This window comes from Neodiprion lecontei, chromosome 2, assembly GCF_021901455.1.
Source record: "Neodiprion lecontei isolate iyNeoLeco1 chromosome 2, iyNeoLeco1.1, whole genome shotgun sequence".
NCBI lineage: Eukaryota > Metazoa > Arthropoda > Insecta > Hymenoptera > Diprionidae > Neodiprion > Neodiprion lecontei.
Genome location: NC_060261.1, coordinates 16,776,378 through 16,794,981, shown reverse-complemented (window position 1 = coordinate 16,794,981; position 18,604 = coordinate 16,776,378). Strand labels below are relative to the sequence as shown.

The window sequence follows — 18,604 nt, the reverse complement described above, 5'->3', positions numbered from 1 at the left end:
CATATCCCTAAATATATCTTCCTTCTGGAAGGGAGAGCCAAGTTGTGACTATGAAACGAGGACGCCTCTGAGATTCAAGGAAGCCTTCATCAAGGCGTCCTTTATCCTTGAGATAAGGAGAGACTATGAATACGGGTATTAGAATGGGAAGAGTCAAGAGGTAGCTTTGAACAGCTGTGCTACGACAGAACGTAAACAATATTTTTAATCGATAAAAAATAAGTGCAATACTCATTAAAACTTAATATTTCTCTTTACGAACGAAATACGCGTATGGTTATAATGATTATTTATTTGATATATGTATACGATCTTTTGCAGTAATAAATATCATAACATTTTCAGATGTAACCATTTTTTTTACCGCTCAACTTGTGGCAAGAATAGTTATTTTTTATCGTCAAAAGAAGTCAAGTTCAGCAATTGTCAGACAAACTGTGAATCCTAAGCTTGGGGCACACGACATTTGAGACACTGATATATAAATTTGTACAGTATCGACTAGTAGAATAGTGGAAAGTGCTTGCCTCGCACGTGGTCGACGCAGGTAAAATCCTATTACCGTTTTTCTTTTTCTTTTTTTTTTTTAACAGTAGTGTTAATTTTTCTGGTATAATGTTTCGTTTGTAAATTTGTATTTTTTAAAAATTGTTCTGTTATGTGAATATACGCCACGACCACGAGGCTTTTCGAGGTTGTCTACAACTGTATATCTATATCTACAACACCCTAGTACGACGACGCAGCTAGTGGACAAACGAGGAACTAACAATTTGGTCACACTAACGATGACAATCACAGACCTCACTCAAGTTCACAGACCTCTATGTAAGACCGTGTCGTGGATAGACTATCTTCTATTACTCTCTATTCATTCGCGGCCACGTGTGGTTTTGACGAACCATCGCTCCGTGACATTCACCAAGCGTTGCCGGTTATCTTTCTATACTTCCTAGCTATTTTCGACCAACCGCTCTCCACTGCTGTCTTTCTGTAAGTTTGGAAACGGGCGTTAATCTTCCCGCTAGGCAAGGTCAAGTCGCCCACCTCTCTCGATCTGGTGCGGCCTATCTTAAATCTCTGTTTAATATCTAAGGTTCTCGAGGACATTGTCCACGAGCAAATTTTCGCGTTTCTCAAATGCCACCAGCTGTTCGATTACCGACAATCTGGCTTTCGTGCTGACTACAGCACTCGAACTGCTCTCATCAGACTAACCGAGGATGTTCCTAAAGGCATCTATGATCGCAAACTAACCGTTCTGGTCCTTTTTGACTTTTCTAAAGCGTTCGATACGATCCCGCACGCAATTCTATCAGACAAGTTTCGCAGTTTTTACTTTTCAGAGCACGTCAAGTGAGGTGACTTTCTTGCAGCTCTTCTACACCTTCTGCTCAACGCTGGGTAATAAACCATTTCGTAAATCAATCAATGAATCAATCTCTCTATCTTACTTTATCTCATTCAACCTCATCTTCTCCTTACCTTATTTCGTTTCTCTTTATCAGCTACCGCATAGCTCTATTGATTCTCTTAAGCAGCTACTATTATTATTTTATTTTAATCACCTCGTATTTATATCAGGTACTTTACTTTTTATTCTTAATTCTTTATCGCACTTTTTTATCGTAACCCTGTTATCGCGACAGATACTTTACTATTCTACTGTTCTACCGTTGTATTAAGATCGAAACTCACTAGTCACTTGACTTTAGGCCAGATGGAGTCTCATACTCCGCGGCTAACTTAACAAACAGTCAATCAATCAATCTCTGAACAATAAGTTAAAGCGAACTCGCATTCATTGTTCCTCTTTAATCACGAATTCGCATAAATATGCATTAATTTTAATAATCATATCGATATGTTTCTAGAATAATATGACAAACCACATAAATTGCATATATGCTTCGGCTACCGCCAAATTGTGTTATACGAGTATTTGACGATCCAATGTTTTATTACTCGGTTTAAAAATTTTAGGGCCTTTTAACTTCACGCGGGACTTTTCCAGGTTCCTGAAAGCCTATCCAGGCCACCGTCAATTTCGTATCGCCTGATTGTTCATAAGCCAATCAGAAATTGCAATAGAGATATTTGCCATAAGTTATTTTTCCGTGAGTTATTAACCCATTAACACCCGAAATGACACTTTTTGTATAGTCATGTTTGACCGATTGCCAACAACGCTAGGACAATGGGAGTGTAATAAAAATTGGTACCCAACTATTTTCAAGGGTGCTCTTTCAGAATATCGTGATTAGAAGCCATGAAAATTAGATTTTCTATGGAAAATTTGCAATTGAAAAAAAAAAAACAGCGAAATTTCGGTGTAGTTTTTTTGAAAAACTATTTTTTTTCGGGGTCGCTGATTACGAATCTGAGGTCAGTTTTGAAAAAATACAAAATGACCGATTCAATATGACGGACCAAAAATCAAAATCACACGATCCTGCGCAAAAAATCGCTCTCAGAGGTTTTTGGGTTTCCCTGATTACAAATCTGAGGTCAGTTTTCACAAAATCAAATGATTTTTTGTCCGCCATCTTGAATCAGCCATTTTTAATTTTCAAAATTTCCACAATTTTCAAAATTCAAACACTGAATCAAGGTTATATCCAAAGTTGAACACAAGATATAACAATTAGATCGAGAAATCAAGCAAGAGGCCATTATTTGATTTTTACGTAAAATTTCACCCTTTTCGAGCCGCCATTCTGAAAATAATTGATAAAAAAAAAAAATTCCTAACCAATAGGTTTTTAAAGTACAGATAAAAAATTCCACGATTTTTGCAGAAAAGAGTCTGATTTCAGTATTATAAAGGTTCGATATAAATAATTTTTCAAAAAAACTACACCGAAATTTTACTGTTTTTTTTTTTTTTTTTAATTGCAAATTTTCCATAGAAAATCTGATTTTCATGGCTTCTGACCTCGTTGTTCTGAAAGAGCACCCTTGAAAATAGTCAGGTACCAATTTTTATTAAAACCCCATTGTCCTAGCGTTGTTGGCAATCGGTCAAACATGTCTATATGAAAAGTGTCATTTCGGGCGTTAATGGGTTAAGCTCGATCACCAATTTGTGACCGAGATAAACTTAGTTTCGCGATCAAATCGGGATACGGAAACGATCAGCTTAAGAAACTTTAAGTAACGCAAATCAAAAATGGAAACAAGCTCGCGATGAAGACCTTGCCTCTCTCAGACGAAACAAGACACCGCTTCCTCGTAACAACGTATAATAAGGCTAATAATAACGATCGTGGTCCTTCTCGAAATGGCAACAAAAACAATCGCAATACCGGTGGAATTGATAACCAGGATATAAGCTATAACTGTTTCAGAATATTCTTATTGCAAAAAGAAAGGCCGTGATTTAATGATTCTCGAAATAGGAATAAGCCTGCTGACACAGAGTTTTGAAAATGATTTCTTTAATTATTTACTATATTGATTAGCTAATAAATACTGAGTTTACGGGTCGTTCTAATTTATGGTTATTTTTATAGTCTCTCAACGTAGTTATAAACATTGGAGTAACAAAAGTCTGAATATAGGTGTGAAGATTCAAGTAACAAAAGATTAGTGAATCAAGATAACGAGTAATCATGTTATCTCACAAGAAATACTGCTTCTATAACCCGTTAATTATGCACTTGAAACCCTTTATTTTGGAATATGAATGTTGTTTCCTGTTAGAAAAATCTCATTTTTATTTCATCCTTTGGAAACGAAGAAAGATTCGTAATGGATCCCCATACAGAATTATTTATTTTCTAAGTTGACGCAAGTGAATAATTTCGTAATGACGAAACCTGCGTCCGATTTGAAACCGAATGAACTGCATTTATTTTTTTTTATTTTTTCTTTACCGTTTAGTTTTATATGTATGGTCACTTCGTTTAGACCAGGAACCGTTTTATCAGCGTTGCAACATTGAATTTGCAACAATATTTTCTTTTGCAAGACAAGGAGCATTGCTGTCGAAGGCTTCCGCGTCAAATCACGAATTGAGGTTATGTTGTTACGATAACTCGCGTTGACAAACCTCGCGCATGCGCAGTAAGTCGCTCGACTTACTGACAATTAGCATTTGACGTTTCCAATCGGTACAATCGAAGGAAAAATGATTTTCATTGCAAAAGGACATGATTTCGATTGATAGTCGCGGATGTCTCGATAATTACAGAGACTCTGATAGCTCATACGAACATCACATCGAAAAAAGCAGAAAGGCGGGAGAAGCATGAAGAAGTTTCAAAAAATGGCGATTGTTCGCCCGTTTTTGTAAACTCTGATTCCAAAATTCGCAGGCAATTTTCGAATTTTCACTTACCAACTTTGAATTTTCCACTAACGGACTTTATGTTAACAAGTTGGGAGTACGCCCTTATGACAGTAAGGTCACCGAAAACCGAAAACAGTGAGTTTGCGACATTTTGGTTATCAGCTGTCGATACATAATGCATCGTTCATTAGGATTGCAATTACGAGAAGTATTTTTTAATCGAGGACCCTACCGAAAATTTGACCAAAATCGGTCAAAAAATTGATTTTTGGTTTTTTCGGGAAAAATTATCCTGAGACCCAACCCCACCTGGTGGATCATAGTTTTCAGCTAACGGACCATTTTCAATGGGTTAGACACCTTTTTTTCAAGTTTTCATCTATTGAAATCATATTCTTCTACTTTTCGTATATAATAATAGAATTCTACTATGTAATTTGAGTTGGGAAAAATAGTGCTACTATTTTTCTGCCGATTTTTCCGAAAAATGATGAATCGTATACTTTTATTTATTTATTATCGATATTACTCAACTCATAAATCGTTGATCGAGAAATACTTCTCTTGTAAGCTTATGAAGCGGTTGACTACTAGTGTTCTTTTTCTTCAAAAGCGGTAAAACAAAAGTCTATGTAATGTTTTTTGAGTTAGAGGATTTGACATCAGGTGATTTTTTTTCGAGCTAATGGACAATATTATCGTTTTCATTTTTTGTTCGATAACTATTGATACTAATAAAACGTATTCTTCAGACGAGAGTTTCAATAAAATGTACAATTTTTTTCTTGTCACCAAAGAGTGTTCCGTGCCAAGCCACGTTTCTTTACATTGTTTCACGATTTATGTTTCTCATGTAAATAATTGAACCTTCCTACACGTGACCTAATCAATGTATAAAATTACAAGTTCGTTAAGGCGTCAATATAAACAATATAACCAATAACTTCACTTCTGAAAATCCGCAACAATATGTCCAAGTCTCCATAGAACTAAACATTCAATAATAATTGAAATACCTGTCTAAAAACGATGTTGGTGGGTGGAAATTAGGAATTTCTATGCTAAACTAGACGCCGAGAACAAAGAGGAAAACAAAAAATACTCCGTCAGTCAAATGTTGATACATTATAATTAATAAGCATATTCAAATCCCACCCGAAATCGTAACTCAATGAATATTTATCAGTATTTTATCGAAACAAGTGAAAAGTAAAATGCATTGACAAAACGACAAGGGCAAACGCTTAACGTCACGAGAAACAGGTTTCACGAAATTATTCAACTACGCGGTGTTCCGCTTTTGATCGGATACCTTGAATCCGAATGATCGAAAGACGCGGTTCACTCAAAATGAAACTAATCAGTGATTTGTGAAGGGGATTTCGGAATCTGTCGAACCGCTCAAATGGATTTACCGTTCATCTCGCAAGCTATTCATAAACGAAAAAACTTGGAACGACCTTTTTTATTGAGAATTTCAATCCAAATAGCTTTTCGTCAAAAGCAGCATTGAGGAGACAATTGTGAGAAACTGGGGAAAAGGAGTCCACTCGAGGTGAGTTTAATGCTAATTTCAATCATTATTATAAGGCTAAGACGAGTTCAATTTATATGCATGAAATGATTGGCTCGTAGATATGGAGTTTTCGAAAGAACTTGAATAAAACTGCACTTTATTCGATAGCTATAACTCCCAGGGGAAAACGTGTTTCAACTTTTTTTTGTCACGAACAAAATTGTCGTTCAAATGCTTTTTCACCTTTACATTTTTGTGTTAAAAGCATTGTTTTCAACTTAATGGAAAAAAGTAGCTTTGGAAATATTCATCCCTCCAATTTCTATCCGAGGTAACACTTGCGAGGAACTACTTTTTTAAAAGACAATTTTAATCGCAAATCTATTGCCGTTATCGTGAGTCTGACTGTCATCTTAATGTTTGTTGAAATTGGCCCCCATGCTCTTTCGTGTGAAATCCGTATTTAGCTGTCCATCTTCAACCTCGTCATTCGATTTCGAGTAGCCATCTTTAACCTTTGGATTATCGGTTTGGCATTTGAAGAATCAGTAGATAACTCGGAAACTCCATCGCACATGTTGACTATTTATATATACATGGCTCATACCTCTAAAAATTATCAAATTTCAAGGCAAGAATGCCGATCTTCGAGCCGAGTAAAGATTTGAATGCATCAAGCGCATCTCTGTTTTTGATCTTCTATCAGGCAATCGATTACGTAATCGTTCACATCAATTCTGCCGCAGGTAATCATTTTCACTGAACGAATGAACCAACGACGGGATAAACTAAAACAAATGAGGGAATTATTTTGAAAGTGAATGTAAGTTTGAGAAATATGAGGATAGTATGAAACTGGAATTAAAATACCGTGTGATATTCTGAATGTAATCGTATCATGAGAAACGTACGTGTTGCAGTTTGAATAAAAAAGTACGTAGAACAATAGCGGAAATATAATAGCTAGGCGATAATAACCGGAAAATAGATTCGGTTGATTTAAAAGATCGACGAGTGAATGAAGAATAACAAGCTCAAAAAGTGCGGGGAACTGAAAGAATATTGACAAATCCTAGCTGATGTAGTAAGGTTATTTTTTCACCCGTTACTACCGATCGATAATACTTCCGAGTCGATGAAATGAGCCGAGGGGCGATTAAATCATCCAACTAGAGATTGAGATGGCGGAAGACGCGCGAGTATTAAATGAAGTAGAATGTAAAAAAGAGGTACGGATGGAGGTGGACGCCACGGAACGTAGCTTTTGCCAATATATAAATGGGGTACAAATTTCATCCGGCTTAGTTTGCAGTGAAGAGTTGTCCTTCAAGCATATCGTAGAAACATGCAGGCGGCCGAGTTGAAGTACGTAATTTTCGGCGCGTTATTCATCACGACGCTATGCGCGCAGTTTCGAATTGCGGAAGGACAAGCTTTACCAAAACGGATTTACGCCGGATTCAATAGCGGTGAAAACTACCGTCCGCTTCTGTCGACGATCTCCTCGTTGACATTTGGGATTGCGGAATTCCTGCGGGAGGGCAGAAACTATCACCAAGCCGAGCCACCAGACATGACGCCGGGACCGGATGCCGAGTACGACGTGATTGTCGTAGGGGCTGGAAGCGCAGGCGCGGTCATTGCGAGTCGGCTGACGGAGATTCCGGAGCTCAAGGTGCTGCTCCTCGAGGCCGGGAGAAGCGAGAATCTGATAATGGACATTCCACTGATGGTCAACTACCTGCAGTTCAGCAACGACGTCAACTGGAAGTATCGGACCGAGCCCTCGGACAGCTACTGCCTGGGGATGACGGACCGGAGGTGCAATTGGCCGAGGGGCAAGGTGATGGGGGGCAGCAGCGTCCTCAACTACATGATCGCGACCCGCGGCGACAAGCGGGACTACGACAGGTGGGCGGAGTTGGGGAACGTCGGATGGTCTTACGACGAGGTGCTTCGCTACTTCAAGAAGATGGAGAACATCGGGATCCCAGGGCTGAGGGTCGACGAGAAGATGCACAACACCGAAGGCCCGATGGCGATAAACTATCCGACCTTCCACACGCCCCTCGCGACGGCCTTCCTCCAGGCCGGGGAAGAGCTCGGCTTCGACATCCAGGACTACAACGGAAGGACCGAGACCGGATTCTCCTACATCCAGACGACGACCGCCAACGGATCGCGGGTCAGCACGAGCAGAGCTTATCTTCACCCCGTCAAGACTCGGAGGAACTTGTTCGTCAGCAAGAACAGCCTGGTGAGCAAGGTGCTCGTCGACCCGAGAGACAAACGGGCCGTCGGCGTCGAGTTCTACAAGAACAACCGGAAGTTCGCCGTCAGGGCGAGAAAAGAAGTCGTTCTCAGCGCCGGGACGATCGGCTCCGCTCAGATTCTCATGCTCAGTGGAATCGGACCGGCCGAGCATCTCGCCGACATCGGGATTCCGCTGGTCAAGGACGCGCCGGTCGGCAAGAACTTGATGGACCACATCGCCTACGGCGGTTTCGTCGCCCTCGTCGATCAGCCCGCCTCGATAATCGGTAGGGACATAATGAACCCCGTGAAACCCTACATCGCCGACTACTTGACCAATCGTCAAGGCCCTCTGACGGTTCCGGGAGGCTGCGAAGCTCTGGCCTTCCTCAACACCGACACACCCAACGACCACGGCAGCTGGCCAAACGTCGAGTTACTCTTCCAAGGTGCCTCGCTCGGCTCTGACCAAGGAGCCCGTCGCGGATTCGGAATATCTGACAAATTCTGGTCCCGGACATACCGAGAGATCGAAAATCGACACTCCTGGAGCATTCTTCCGATGCTGTTGAGACCGCTGAGTCGCGGTGAGATCCTCCTGAGAAACAGGAACATAAGATCCCCGCCGAGAATAATTCCGAACTACATGAGCCACCCGGAAGACGTGCGCCTCATGGTGGCCGGCATCCGCGCCGCCCAAAACGTGACTCGCACGAGTGCCATGCGGCAGTTCGGCTCGAGGCAGTTCGACGTCCGGTTTCCCGGATGTCAAAGGTTTACCTACGACTCGGACGGCTATTGGGAATGCGCTGCCCGCACTCTCACCTTCACCATTTACCATCATTCTGGCACCGCTAAAATGGGCCCTCAAGGCGATCCAACCGCCGTCGTTAATCCAAGACTTCAGGTGAGAGTTTTATTTTCTTCTCATTCTGAAAATATTCCTCTTCTTGTTTTCGAGAATTTCACTACTTCAGTCTTTTAATCTGCTCATTATACCGAAAAGATATAGTTAACTTTTGACTTACACGGAGCCACAATTTCTTTCGAAAAAAACGATCAAAGTTATTATACCAGACGTGATTTACATTTTATGGGTAAACCGCGATGTCAGTAATCATTTGAGCTGTCGTATGATTTCAGTAGTAATGGTGTATCATGCACACTATGCCGCTCCCCTATGTCAGTACCACACAAACTTCACTAGAGATAACCTCAGAGAAATGCATCATTTCTCGTTTACAGAACCCCCGTTCGATGGATATCGTTAACTTCTCATTAGTTTAAGTGTAGGTACACTTGGGGACAATGAATCTGAGACGGCTAATCTTTCACCTCAGATTAGACATCTGCCTGATTCTAAGATATTTTGCATGATAACGAAGATATCAGAGAATCCAGATAATTTCATAAATTTGCGCAAAATTTAACAACATTCTAAAGGATTCCGAAGTAACTTGTGTAATTTTAAACATTTCAGAGATTTCGGGTGATTTTTTGATTCTAGGACTAAATCCCCCTGGATTGACTTCCAGATTAAATTTCCCGCTTAAACGGTTGACTGGCATTGTATCATATATGATCAAAAAAAAGTTGTGCCAATACTGCTTATGTATCATGTATGATCAAATCGAATAACTTTCTTGTTTTTCAACCAATTTGAATGAAACTTGGTGTACAATGGTTTTTGAAGTCACTGAATCTGAATCTGGAAATAGAATTGCGAAATTCAATAATGGCAGATCCAAAATGGCCGACCCAAAATGGGTAAAATTGTTCATACGATACAGTTCATATGTTATCAAAATCTTAGCTCGAGTGTTCGTCTACTTATGTATCTTCCTGCATTGTTTTACTTGTGGAAGTTATAAGAGTGGCTGTTCGCCACCTATCGGTGATTTTTAGTACTAAGACCAAGCTTAACCAGATAAAATAATAAATCTTGGAGTGGAAATTGTGGAAATTAAGGTATTTGCAAGTTTTTAATGGAAAAAAAAAAATGAAAACAAGACACTAAAAAATCAACCCGTAATTACATTTTTTTAAATTTCAGGGATGATAAATAAAAAAATAATTACTGATAAAATTAAAAGCACGAACAAGCACGAGAAGAAATTGAAATTTAGATGGTATTGCATTAATTAAAAAATTCACCCCCATCCCCAAGTTTAGGAATTGAGAGTAGTAGACACAATTAGAGTATCTGCTGCAATTGCCTCAATTTAAAAATTCAAAAACGTTTTCTGCCGAATAGGAAAAATTGAAAAATTAACCCCTATTTACAGGGGTCGGGAGATGGCAAATCATATTAATAACCACAAAAATCGATTCAGCGACTCAAAACATCCCTATATTCCAAATATGATGTGATTTGCTTCATTTTTGGAATTTACCTAGAATTTTAAATTATGTCAATCAGTATATTCGTTGAAAAAAAATTATAAAAATCGCCCAAGTCAAAAATTTCTCCGGACATCAACCCCGGCACAACAAAATTCACCTGGACAATCATTTCAATTTATTCATCTATTTCAAATTTCATAACTTTTTCCGTACACCAAGTATATTTAGTTTCTCTATATTTATTCACGTTATTTTATTTGTTCTTCGTCATCTTGGAGATTTTAGCCAAGGAAAATCGTCCGGGGAGATTTTAATCGGTGAAAATTTGGCCGAGGGGAAATTTTGCCCAGAGAGGTTTCGCCCAGAAAATTGAATCCGAGAAAATTTAATTGACGGAAATATAGACTGGACAACAATGAATTTGACATCTCTTACACTTCGTCGTATTGAGATGTCATGCGATTTGGTAACCCACAAACGGCTGTATAGCATCATTTGGCAGTTGTAACATGAATGAATTATTGCACTTGCAATAAAAAATTAATGTGCTGAAATTATTTATAAAAATATATCAAATCCTTTATCGCTCAAGTATCAAAAGAAAAAAAATAAACAAATAAATAGAGAATAAACGAAAGGACGAAATAAGATAATAAAATCAGAGTTTGAAAAATGAGAACCTAAAATAAATTGAACCGAATTTTGATAACAGAAGTTCTCCTAAACGTGAAATTGGAGACAAAAAATGTAAAACCTGTAATTCGCACAAGAAAAGTTTTTCCCAGAAATTAATAATAACTTTGATGAGAAGGCCAATTTAATGATGTCTTTTTTTATTCAGTTCTAGCAAATAATTAATGACTGACCACCACGAGGTAAATAATATAATAGGAAGTAACGAATTTACTTGAGCAAATATTAATTCCGGGTCAGGTATGAGAAGCTTCTCACCACATTGCGTGGTTTTTCGTATATTAACGAATATTCTGTGACTAATATTCGAGGAAGTCGTTCTTCATTGTTACACGTGAAAAAAAAAGAAAGAAAACTGGTTTGGATCGGTAGAATTAAATAAAAAAAAATTTGATTAAAAATTAGATATATATACGTATGTATGTATATATATAAATATAAATATCGTATAATGATAGTGAAAAATTCAAGATTACGTCACGGCTGGAATGAATGTTTTTTTTTTTTTGTGTTATTACACGGGTTGGGTCTGACTATCAACTTTCAGAGGACCGGCCTACCTCTTTATAATGACTATTTATATACATATATCATACATCTAAAAAATATTGAATTTCAAGGGAAAAACGCCGGCCCACCGAAGATTAATTATGTACGAAAATACCAACTCACCACATAATCTTTTTGCAAAGAGATAGGAATGCAGAAATTATCATACAATGATCACCTGAAATGAAGGTGAATTTTTTTAATAAAACGATGCCACTCACCTTTCGTCGACCTTGATGCCTCGGGCTATGGGAGGCGACGCTGCGTTTTCAGCGGAAGATTCGAGAATGTATTTTACGAACTTCATTGGGATCGGTCGTTGAATTAATTATTCGCGAAATCAGGTTTGAGAACAAAATAACAAAATGTTCGTTAAGTGAAATGATTGAATTAGCAGCACAATAGTAAAATGTTTATTAAATGAAATGATGAGATTCAAGACACTTTAACGAAAATATTGAAATATTTGGTTCAACACGAGAAGTTAAATATAACTAATTTTTTAAAAGAAATGATAGAAATTCGCAAAACAAAATTCTTGCAAATTACGCATTTAAAAAAAAAACGAGAGAACTTTGGAGAACTGTACTGATCAAATGCACAAATTCAAGTCTACACTAATCGAAAGCAAAAATTGAAGTACTGCACTATTCGAATGCATTAATTTAAGTGAAGACTTTATTGAACAGAATCTCCCTTAGAGTTTGGAAAAATTTGACGAACTCCCTGATTGGCTCCCCACAATTTCCAGACAAACCAAACAAGAAGCAAAAATGTTTCACGCCTTTTAATTTGCTCATACATTTCTACCCCCTCGGCCCAGGGTAGTGGAAGAATTACGTTCACTACAGGGCGGGGTGAAAATTCCGAATTTGAAAAGTTCCAAAAGTGTCAAATTTCGAATTTTTTGGTAGCGAAACTTGAAGTAAAGAAATCAAACTTTGACGAAACATCAGAATTTTGAATGGTCCAAAACCCAATGCTCAAAGTACCGAAAGTGCAAAATTTCGAAAGGACAAAATGCCGAAAAGGCGTAACTTCGATAAGTCAAAATTCCGAAAGTGCGAAAATTAAAATTTTTTTTTATCTGAACCATTGAAATTCCGAAAGATTTTCAGTACTGTGAATTTCTGACGTGATGAAATTTCACCATTTTGGTCTTTCTTTGTTTTGAATTTTCGATATTTTATGTCCGGGGTCCTGGTGATTCTGATTTTTGGCTTTTCTCATTTTTTACACCCGCGAGTTCGGTAAACTATGCTGTGTGAATATATTTTAATTTTCGGAACTTTCCTCTACCGTAAGTTGAATTTTCGGAATCTTACATTTGGAAACTTTAAACCGTCGGGTTTGAGAACATTCGAATTTGTGTTGTTTCGTACAAAGTTTCATTTCTTTACTTCAAGTTTCGCCACCAAATAATTCGAAATCAGGCGCTTTCGGGACTTTCAAAATTAGGAACTTTGCTATACTCAGGCACGGAAATCCCGATTAACGGTATTATCAACGATCCAATGATCGGGTGTCACATTCTCAACGTCCTCAGCTCCTAGATATTAGGTACACTTGGGGACAATGAATCTGAGATGGCTAAATTTTTACGCTATGCGGTTATGTTGGCAACAGAGAGAAACCTACAGCGCCATACTCGGCCGATCGCGAAACAAGCTCAATCTCAATAAACATAACATAACCCATGACCGTCGAATCTAACCTTAGAATACCGCGGGGATAATGACTTGTTGGATTGACACGTCAATTCTAAGGTTAGATTCGACGGCCATGGGTTATGTTACGCTTATTGAGATTGAGTTTGTTTCGCGCTCGGCCGACTGTGGCGCTGCAGGTTTCTCTGTGTTGCCAACATAACCGATTAGTGTAGAAAATTAGCCATCTCAGATTCATTGTCCCCAAGTGTACCTAATATCTAGGGGCAGAGGACGTTAAGAATGTGACACTCGATCATTGGATCGTTGGTAATACCGTTAATCGGGATTTACGTGCCTGAGAATAGCAAAGTTTGATCTAATTCCTTTCACCTCAAAGATGAAGAAAACCGTTATCACTTTTCAAGAACTTTGTTTTTGTTACCATCAAAATATAATATCGTCGAGTTTAATGAAGAACAAATATTTATAAAAATCAAAGTAGACCAACTGTCGGTAATCATTACAGTAAAGTCAGACAAAACTTTTCTTTCTTTCTTTTCTTAAGACGAGAATTTTTACTACAATACAACGTAATTTCGTAGGTTTACGGCGTTAAGGGGCTGAGAGTCGCGGACGCATCGATAATTCCAGAGATTCCAACGGCGCACACGAACATCCCGGTAATTATGATCGGCGAGAAGCTGGCCGACATGGTGAAAGAAGATTGGGGCTATACGACGGATGGCTGGGAGAGATCGGCGAGATCGGCGAGACGAGGATGAGGATTCCTTGGGATTTCGAAGCTCGGTTGGCGCTAAGGAGTCTGGCGCAGGTGCGAAAACAAGCGGAGCTGATCTTTCGATGAAATTCCGGTCGCCTCGACTTCCGAGGGCGGAAAGAGCTTGGCAAAATTTCGGGAAATGGCGGATGCTCGCCCGTTTATAAATCCTCTGATTCCAAAATTGGCGAGCGATTTTCGAAATTCCAATGACGAGCGAGATTTCAAAGTCACGAAGAAGTCTTGAGCTGATACGAAAATCGCGATCATTCGACGGTTCAACAAAGCGAAGAAAGAAAATTGGAAACGCATAATAGAGAAGAGAGAGTAAATTAATGTGTTTTTTCCGACCTTATCCAATGTATGCGAATGAAGGTTCTCGGTGTTTTACGGCCAAATGAAAAACTGTTAATTGCTTGACGTTCCGGCCCTTTGACGGGGAGCCCTCCTTAAAAGCTAATAATATATTAATACAGATACAAGTTATACAAAAGAATTAATATGTAACCAGAAGAAGCAACAATAGGAAAAAAAAATATACAATCCTAATACTTGAATCAAATACGAAAAATATCGCCAAAAATCATGATAAGGTTCCGAAATGAGAAAATCATCAAGAAAGTAGAAAAACGTTGTGAAAAGTCAAGTCAGAAGAACATTGGAAGGTTGCCAATCTGTAACGGCAACAAGGTTATAAGCTATCACTCTCAAGAGAAAACAACACTGCAAAGAAGGAAGAAGTCGATCAACCACTTCAAAAAAAAAAATAAGAGTAGGCTTGTCCAGCTTCTTGGGTGACATATTGAATAGATTCCTAATTGTAAGTAACACTCAAATCCGGGTCCAAAACCCTTTGTAGTCCGGAAGGCGGCAACAAGTAGTCAACCTAAGCAGCGAGAAACAAAAGAAAGGCAACTTGTAACTCATGAAAGCACGTTATCAACTGTCATGGCGCCAACAAGTCTAACAAATCTTAATAGTTAGATCCCTTGTCATGAAAGGGGTTATTTACTGGACTTATTCAAAATCAGATCATGACATGAAGTGCTTAAATTGTCATTGTCAGTCCCAAGATTAACGCAACTATTATCACTAACAATATTACACATCACCATAATCAGTCTGTTTCCATAAACTTTTTATCCGACAAATTGTTACAGTTTTTAAAAACACACCTGATGCCGAATCTATTCATCATGCGACCAAGAGAAGTACTGAAACCTACACCACCAGGTTCAGCATCAAGCCTGTCTCGCAAAAACGCAACAATATTACGCATTGCCATTGACAACAATTGACAAAAATCCAGTTGTGTTCGCGTGTTTTTTACTGTAACAATACGTGAGATAACGTGGAATGATCATCTTTATTCAAAGATAAGATTTCAAACGTTATTTTCCCGCTTTTGTAGCTAGATAGCATTACACTGTTCTGTGCACCCAAAGACTCGACCATAACTTCAAGAACCGGAAATCTGCGGAGCTTTTTCTATAATAATCCAAATATTAGCTAGGATTTAGAATATTTATAAAAAATTACGTGCATATCAAATTACTTTGTAATAATGTTAGATGGATGATTTGGTATATTACTATAGAATAAATCTACCTGCATTTCGTCAACCGGTACATTTTACTGATCGATATTCATTTCGTTTTTCACAACGGATCGACTCCTAACTCTTCCGCCAATTGCTGATCACGAGACCTAATATTAGGATCGATAAAATCTACCCGGATTGCATAAATTTAGCTAGATTTTACCCCGTGTTGAAACTTCCATCAAACATTTCACGAACTAACCTGTTATGTCCATTTATAATGTATGTATATAACGTAGGTATAAAAAACCATCGGTATAGTGAATAACCGATATTCCTATCATGAATTATTTATAAGTAATGATTATGATTGATATATGTTAAAATTTAAACAATTCATGTAATAAATCGTCTCAAGCACTGACCAAAACTATTCTCATGGCAAGAAGATGATGTGTAAGATGAATGTTAGGGTGGTCCTTATTTGGTAGATACGTTAGCACTGACCAAAAAACTGCTCTTGCTCTAGAATTTTAGCGGATGCGCATTAAACTATTCAATCATTAGCAATTCACCCTGCATAACTATCCGATAGTGGAAGTTGTATCATCCCATGTCTGTATGTCCATTTTTCAAACACATTTAAAATAGTGCTAGATGTTAAACACCCAAATAAATTACTCCAATAATTATCCGTGTATCCATCACCCCGTAAATCTTCTGCATAAGCAAATCTTGTTTTATTATGAGCTACGTTTACAATTGTCCGACTTGTCTTGCCGATTTATATTCCAAGTTCCTTCATCCAACCTAAGATAATAAAAGCGTGACTATTTGCGAGAAATTCAGTCGCATACATAAATACAATTTGACGTGTGCAAATATAAACATAATATTTTAACCAACTGCTGCCTTTTGCGGAAAAACACGGTTTTCCAATTATGTATTATGTATGGAGCATTCCATGTCAATTCGATCTGGGTTTGATCCTTGACCTCTCCGATCGGACCGACGATGTTCCACATGATTGTTCTCAACGTCGAAAGTACTCATTTGTAACTTCCCGTTTCTCTGTTTTCAGAGAAAAAGGGAAGTTATTGTAATCACACCGAAAATGAAAAATTGGGTTTTTACTACATTTCGAGGTGTGTGTGGTCAAATTTTTTATCCGACAATATCTCGACAACGAGTAACCGGATTTCAATGATTCTGATCTCAATCAACGCGGCTTTTCCGAACTTAGAACTGATTGGATTTTCGCTTTGATCGGTTGGGTGATTATTCAGTTATTTAAATAACAAAATTGAAAAAAAATGAAATAACAAATAATGATATCTTGAAAATGGATAAATGGATTCGAATGAAAATTGATACCCTAAGTTTGTTTCGGTCGCGGATCACGAATCTGAGATTAGATTTGTTCAATCCAAAACGGTGAATCCAATATGGTGTAAAAAAAAGTCTAAAAGTATTCGGATTTTGGTAGAAATTAGTGGACGGAGGTTTTTTGGGTTACCAATAACGAATCCAAGGTCAGAATTCCAAAATTTGTAATGGTGGATCCATTATAATGATTCAAAATAAAAAAAGGTCATATTTTCATGTAATATGGTACCTGAAGGCTCTCAAATCTTTAATCACGAATGTGAATTTTTAATTCGAAAGTCAAATTGAATATTAGTATTTTATATTTTCTGTGAAATTGGAACCTGCAGTGTGAAAACGGGAAGTTCGAGCTAGCCTAAAGCCGCTTGTTGTCTCACTCTTTCGAATTCATGTGAATTATCTACAATTTTTCAAATGAAGATGTTGATCTAAACAATTGAAAAATCTGAAATAATTACAAGAAATCCTGTGTCAAATATCAAAATTTCTAAACTCCAACCGGAGTATGCCGGCATTCTGTTCTGATTTCGTTGATTTTTTTTCGAGAAAGAAACGTCGACAAAAATAAGTAGGAAGATTCAGTTCACTTATGGTTGGGTACTCAAACATTTTCACATGTAACACCAGATGTATTAAATTTTTTTTTTCAGATCATCACGAACCAATTCATCGTTTACGGTTTTTTCATCTGAAAAAAAAAATGCATCTCTTGGAAAAAATCTGTAAAAATGTTCAATAATCCGGAGTTACATATGAAAATGTCCAAGCAACCAATCATAATGATTCGACTCTTTCACCTAATTTTTGAAAATGTTTTTCCTAAAGAGAGCCTCATTCCGGCTCAAAGATTGAAAATTTTTATATGCGACAACGGAATTTTCAGATTTTTAAATTGTGTCGACAAATACTTTCGTTAAAAAAATTATACATGAATCGGATCGATTTGAAAGATTAGAACAAAAATAAAAATCCAAAGACCTTCGAGAGTTAAAATAAGCGTATAAAAAGTCGCTAGCCCAATGGAAAAGACATGAAATGTTTCGTATATTGGTACATGGACTGAACGTTTTATTTATGATATCACTCGACCGTTTGATTGAATAAGAGGGAAAAGAGGCTATTCCATGAGACAAGTAGAAAATCAAATCATTACGGAATGTCAATTGAGTGAGAAATAAGCAACTCATTATACGGGCAATAAACTGTAAATGATAATTTGTTGTATGAACAACAATCTCGTTTCTTCCATCAGCTGTATCCAATGAGTAAATATACAGCTATGAGGTGTAGTGTATATATATATATATGTACGTACATATGTGATATGAGTGTTTATACATATTATGAATGTTTATTGTAAATAATCAACACGTTATGCATAAGCAATTATGACACGCGCGAGCGTGTAATTAATTCGAAATTTTTATGAATTAATATGCTATAAACAACACTTTTCGCTCTCTCTCTGTCTCTCTGATATTTATTTAGATACGGGACATTCCAGAAGAATTTCATAGTTTTCTGTTAGTTCAATATCAGTGAGCAGCCCAACAGAACATGATTTACAAAGCTCTAGATTTTGAAACAAACTGTAGTTTGCTTCTTA

General features: G+C 37.7%; 2 protein-coding genes across 2 annotated transcripts in view; one reads left to right on the top strand and one right to left on the bottom strand.

Moving 5' to 3' along the window:
- LOC107221709 (flotillin-2) overlaps window positions 1-18,604 on the bottom strand; it is a 533,503-nt gene that overhangs the window by 462,283 nt on the left and 52,616 nt on the right. The gene's annotated exons all lie outside the window — the stretch shown is intronic.
- On the top strand, window positions 7,131-14,365 carry LOC107219041 (glucose dehydrogenase [FAD, quinone]-like). The gene is made up of 2 exons (XM_015657107.2): window positions 7,131-8,967; window positions 13,897-14,365. Exons 1-2 carry the CDS (start codon window positions 7,153-7,155, stop codon window positions 14,074-14,076), a joined length of 1,995 nt encoding a protein of 664 aa, XP_015512593.2. The 5' UTR covers window positions 7,131-7,152; the 3' UTR covers window positions 14,077-14,365.

Coding starts and splice junctions, on each gene's coding strand:
- LOC107219041 (XM_015657107.2), top strand. CDS start 7,153: ATGCAGGCGGCCGAGTTGAAGTACGTAATTTTCGGCGCGTTATTCATC. Junction 8,968..13,896: donor TCGTTAATCCAAGACTTCAG/GTGAGAGTTTTA, acceptor GTAATTTCGTAG/GTTTACGGCGTTAAGGGGCT.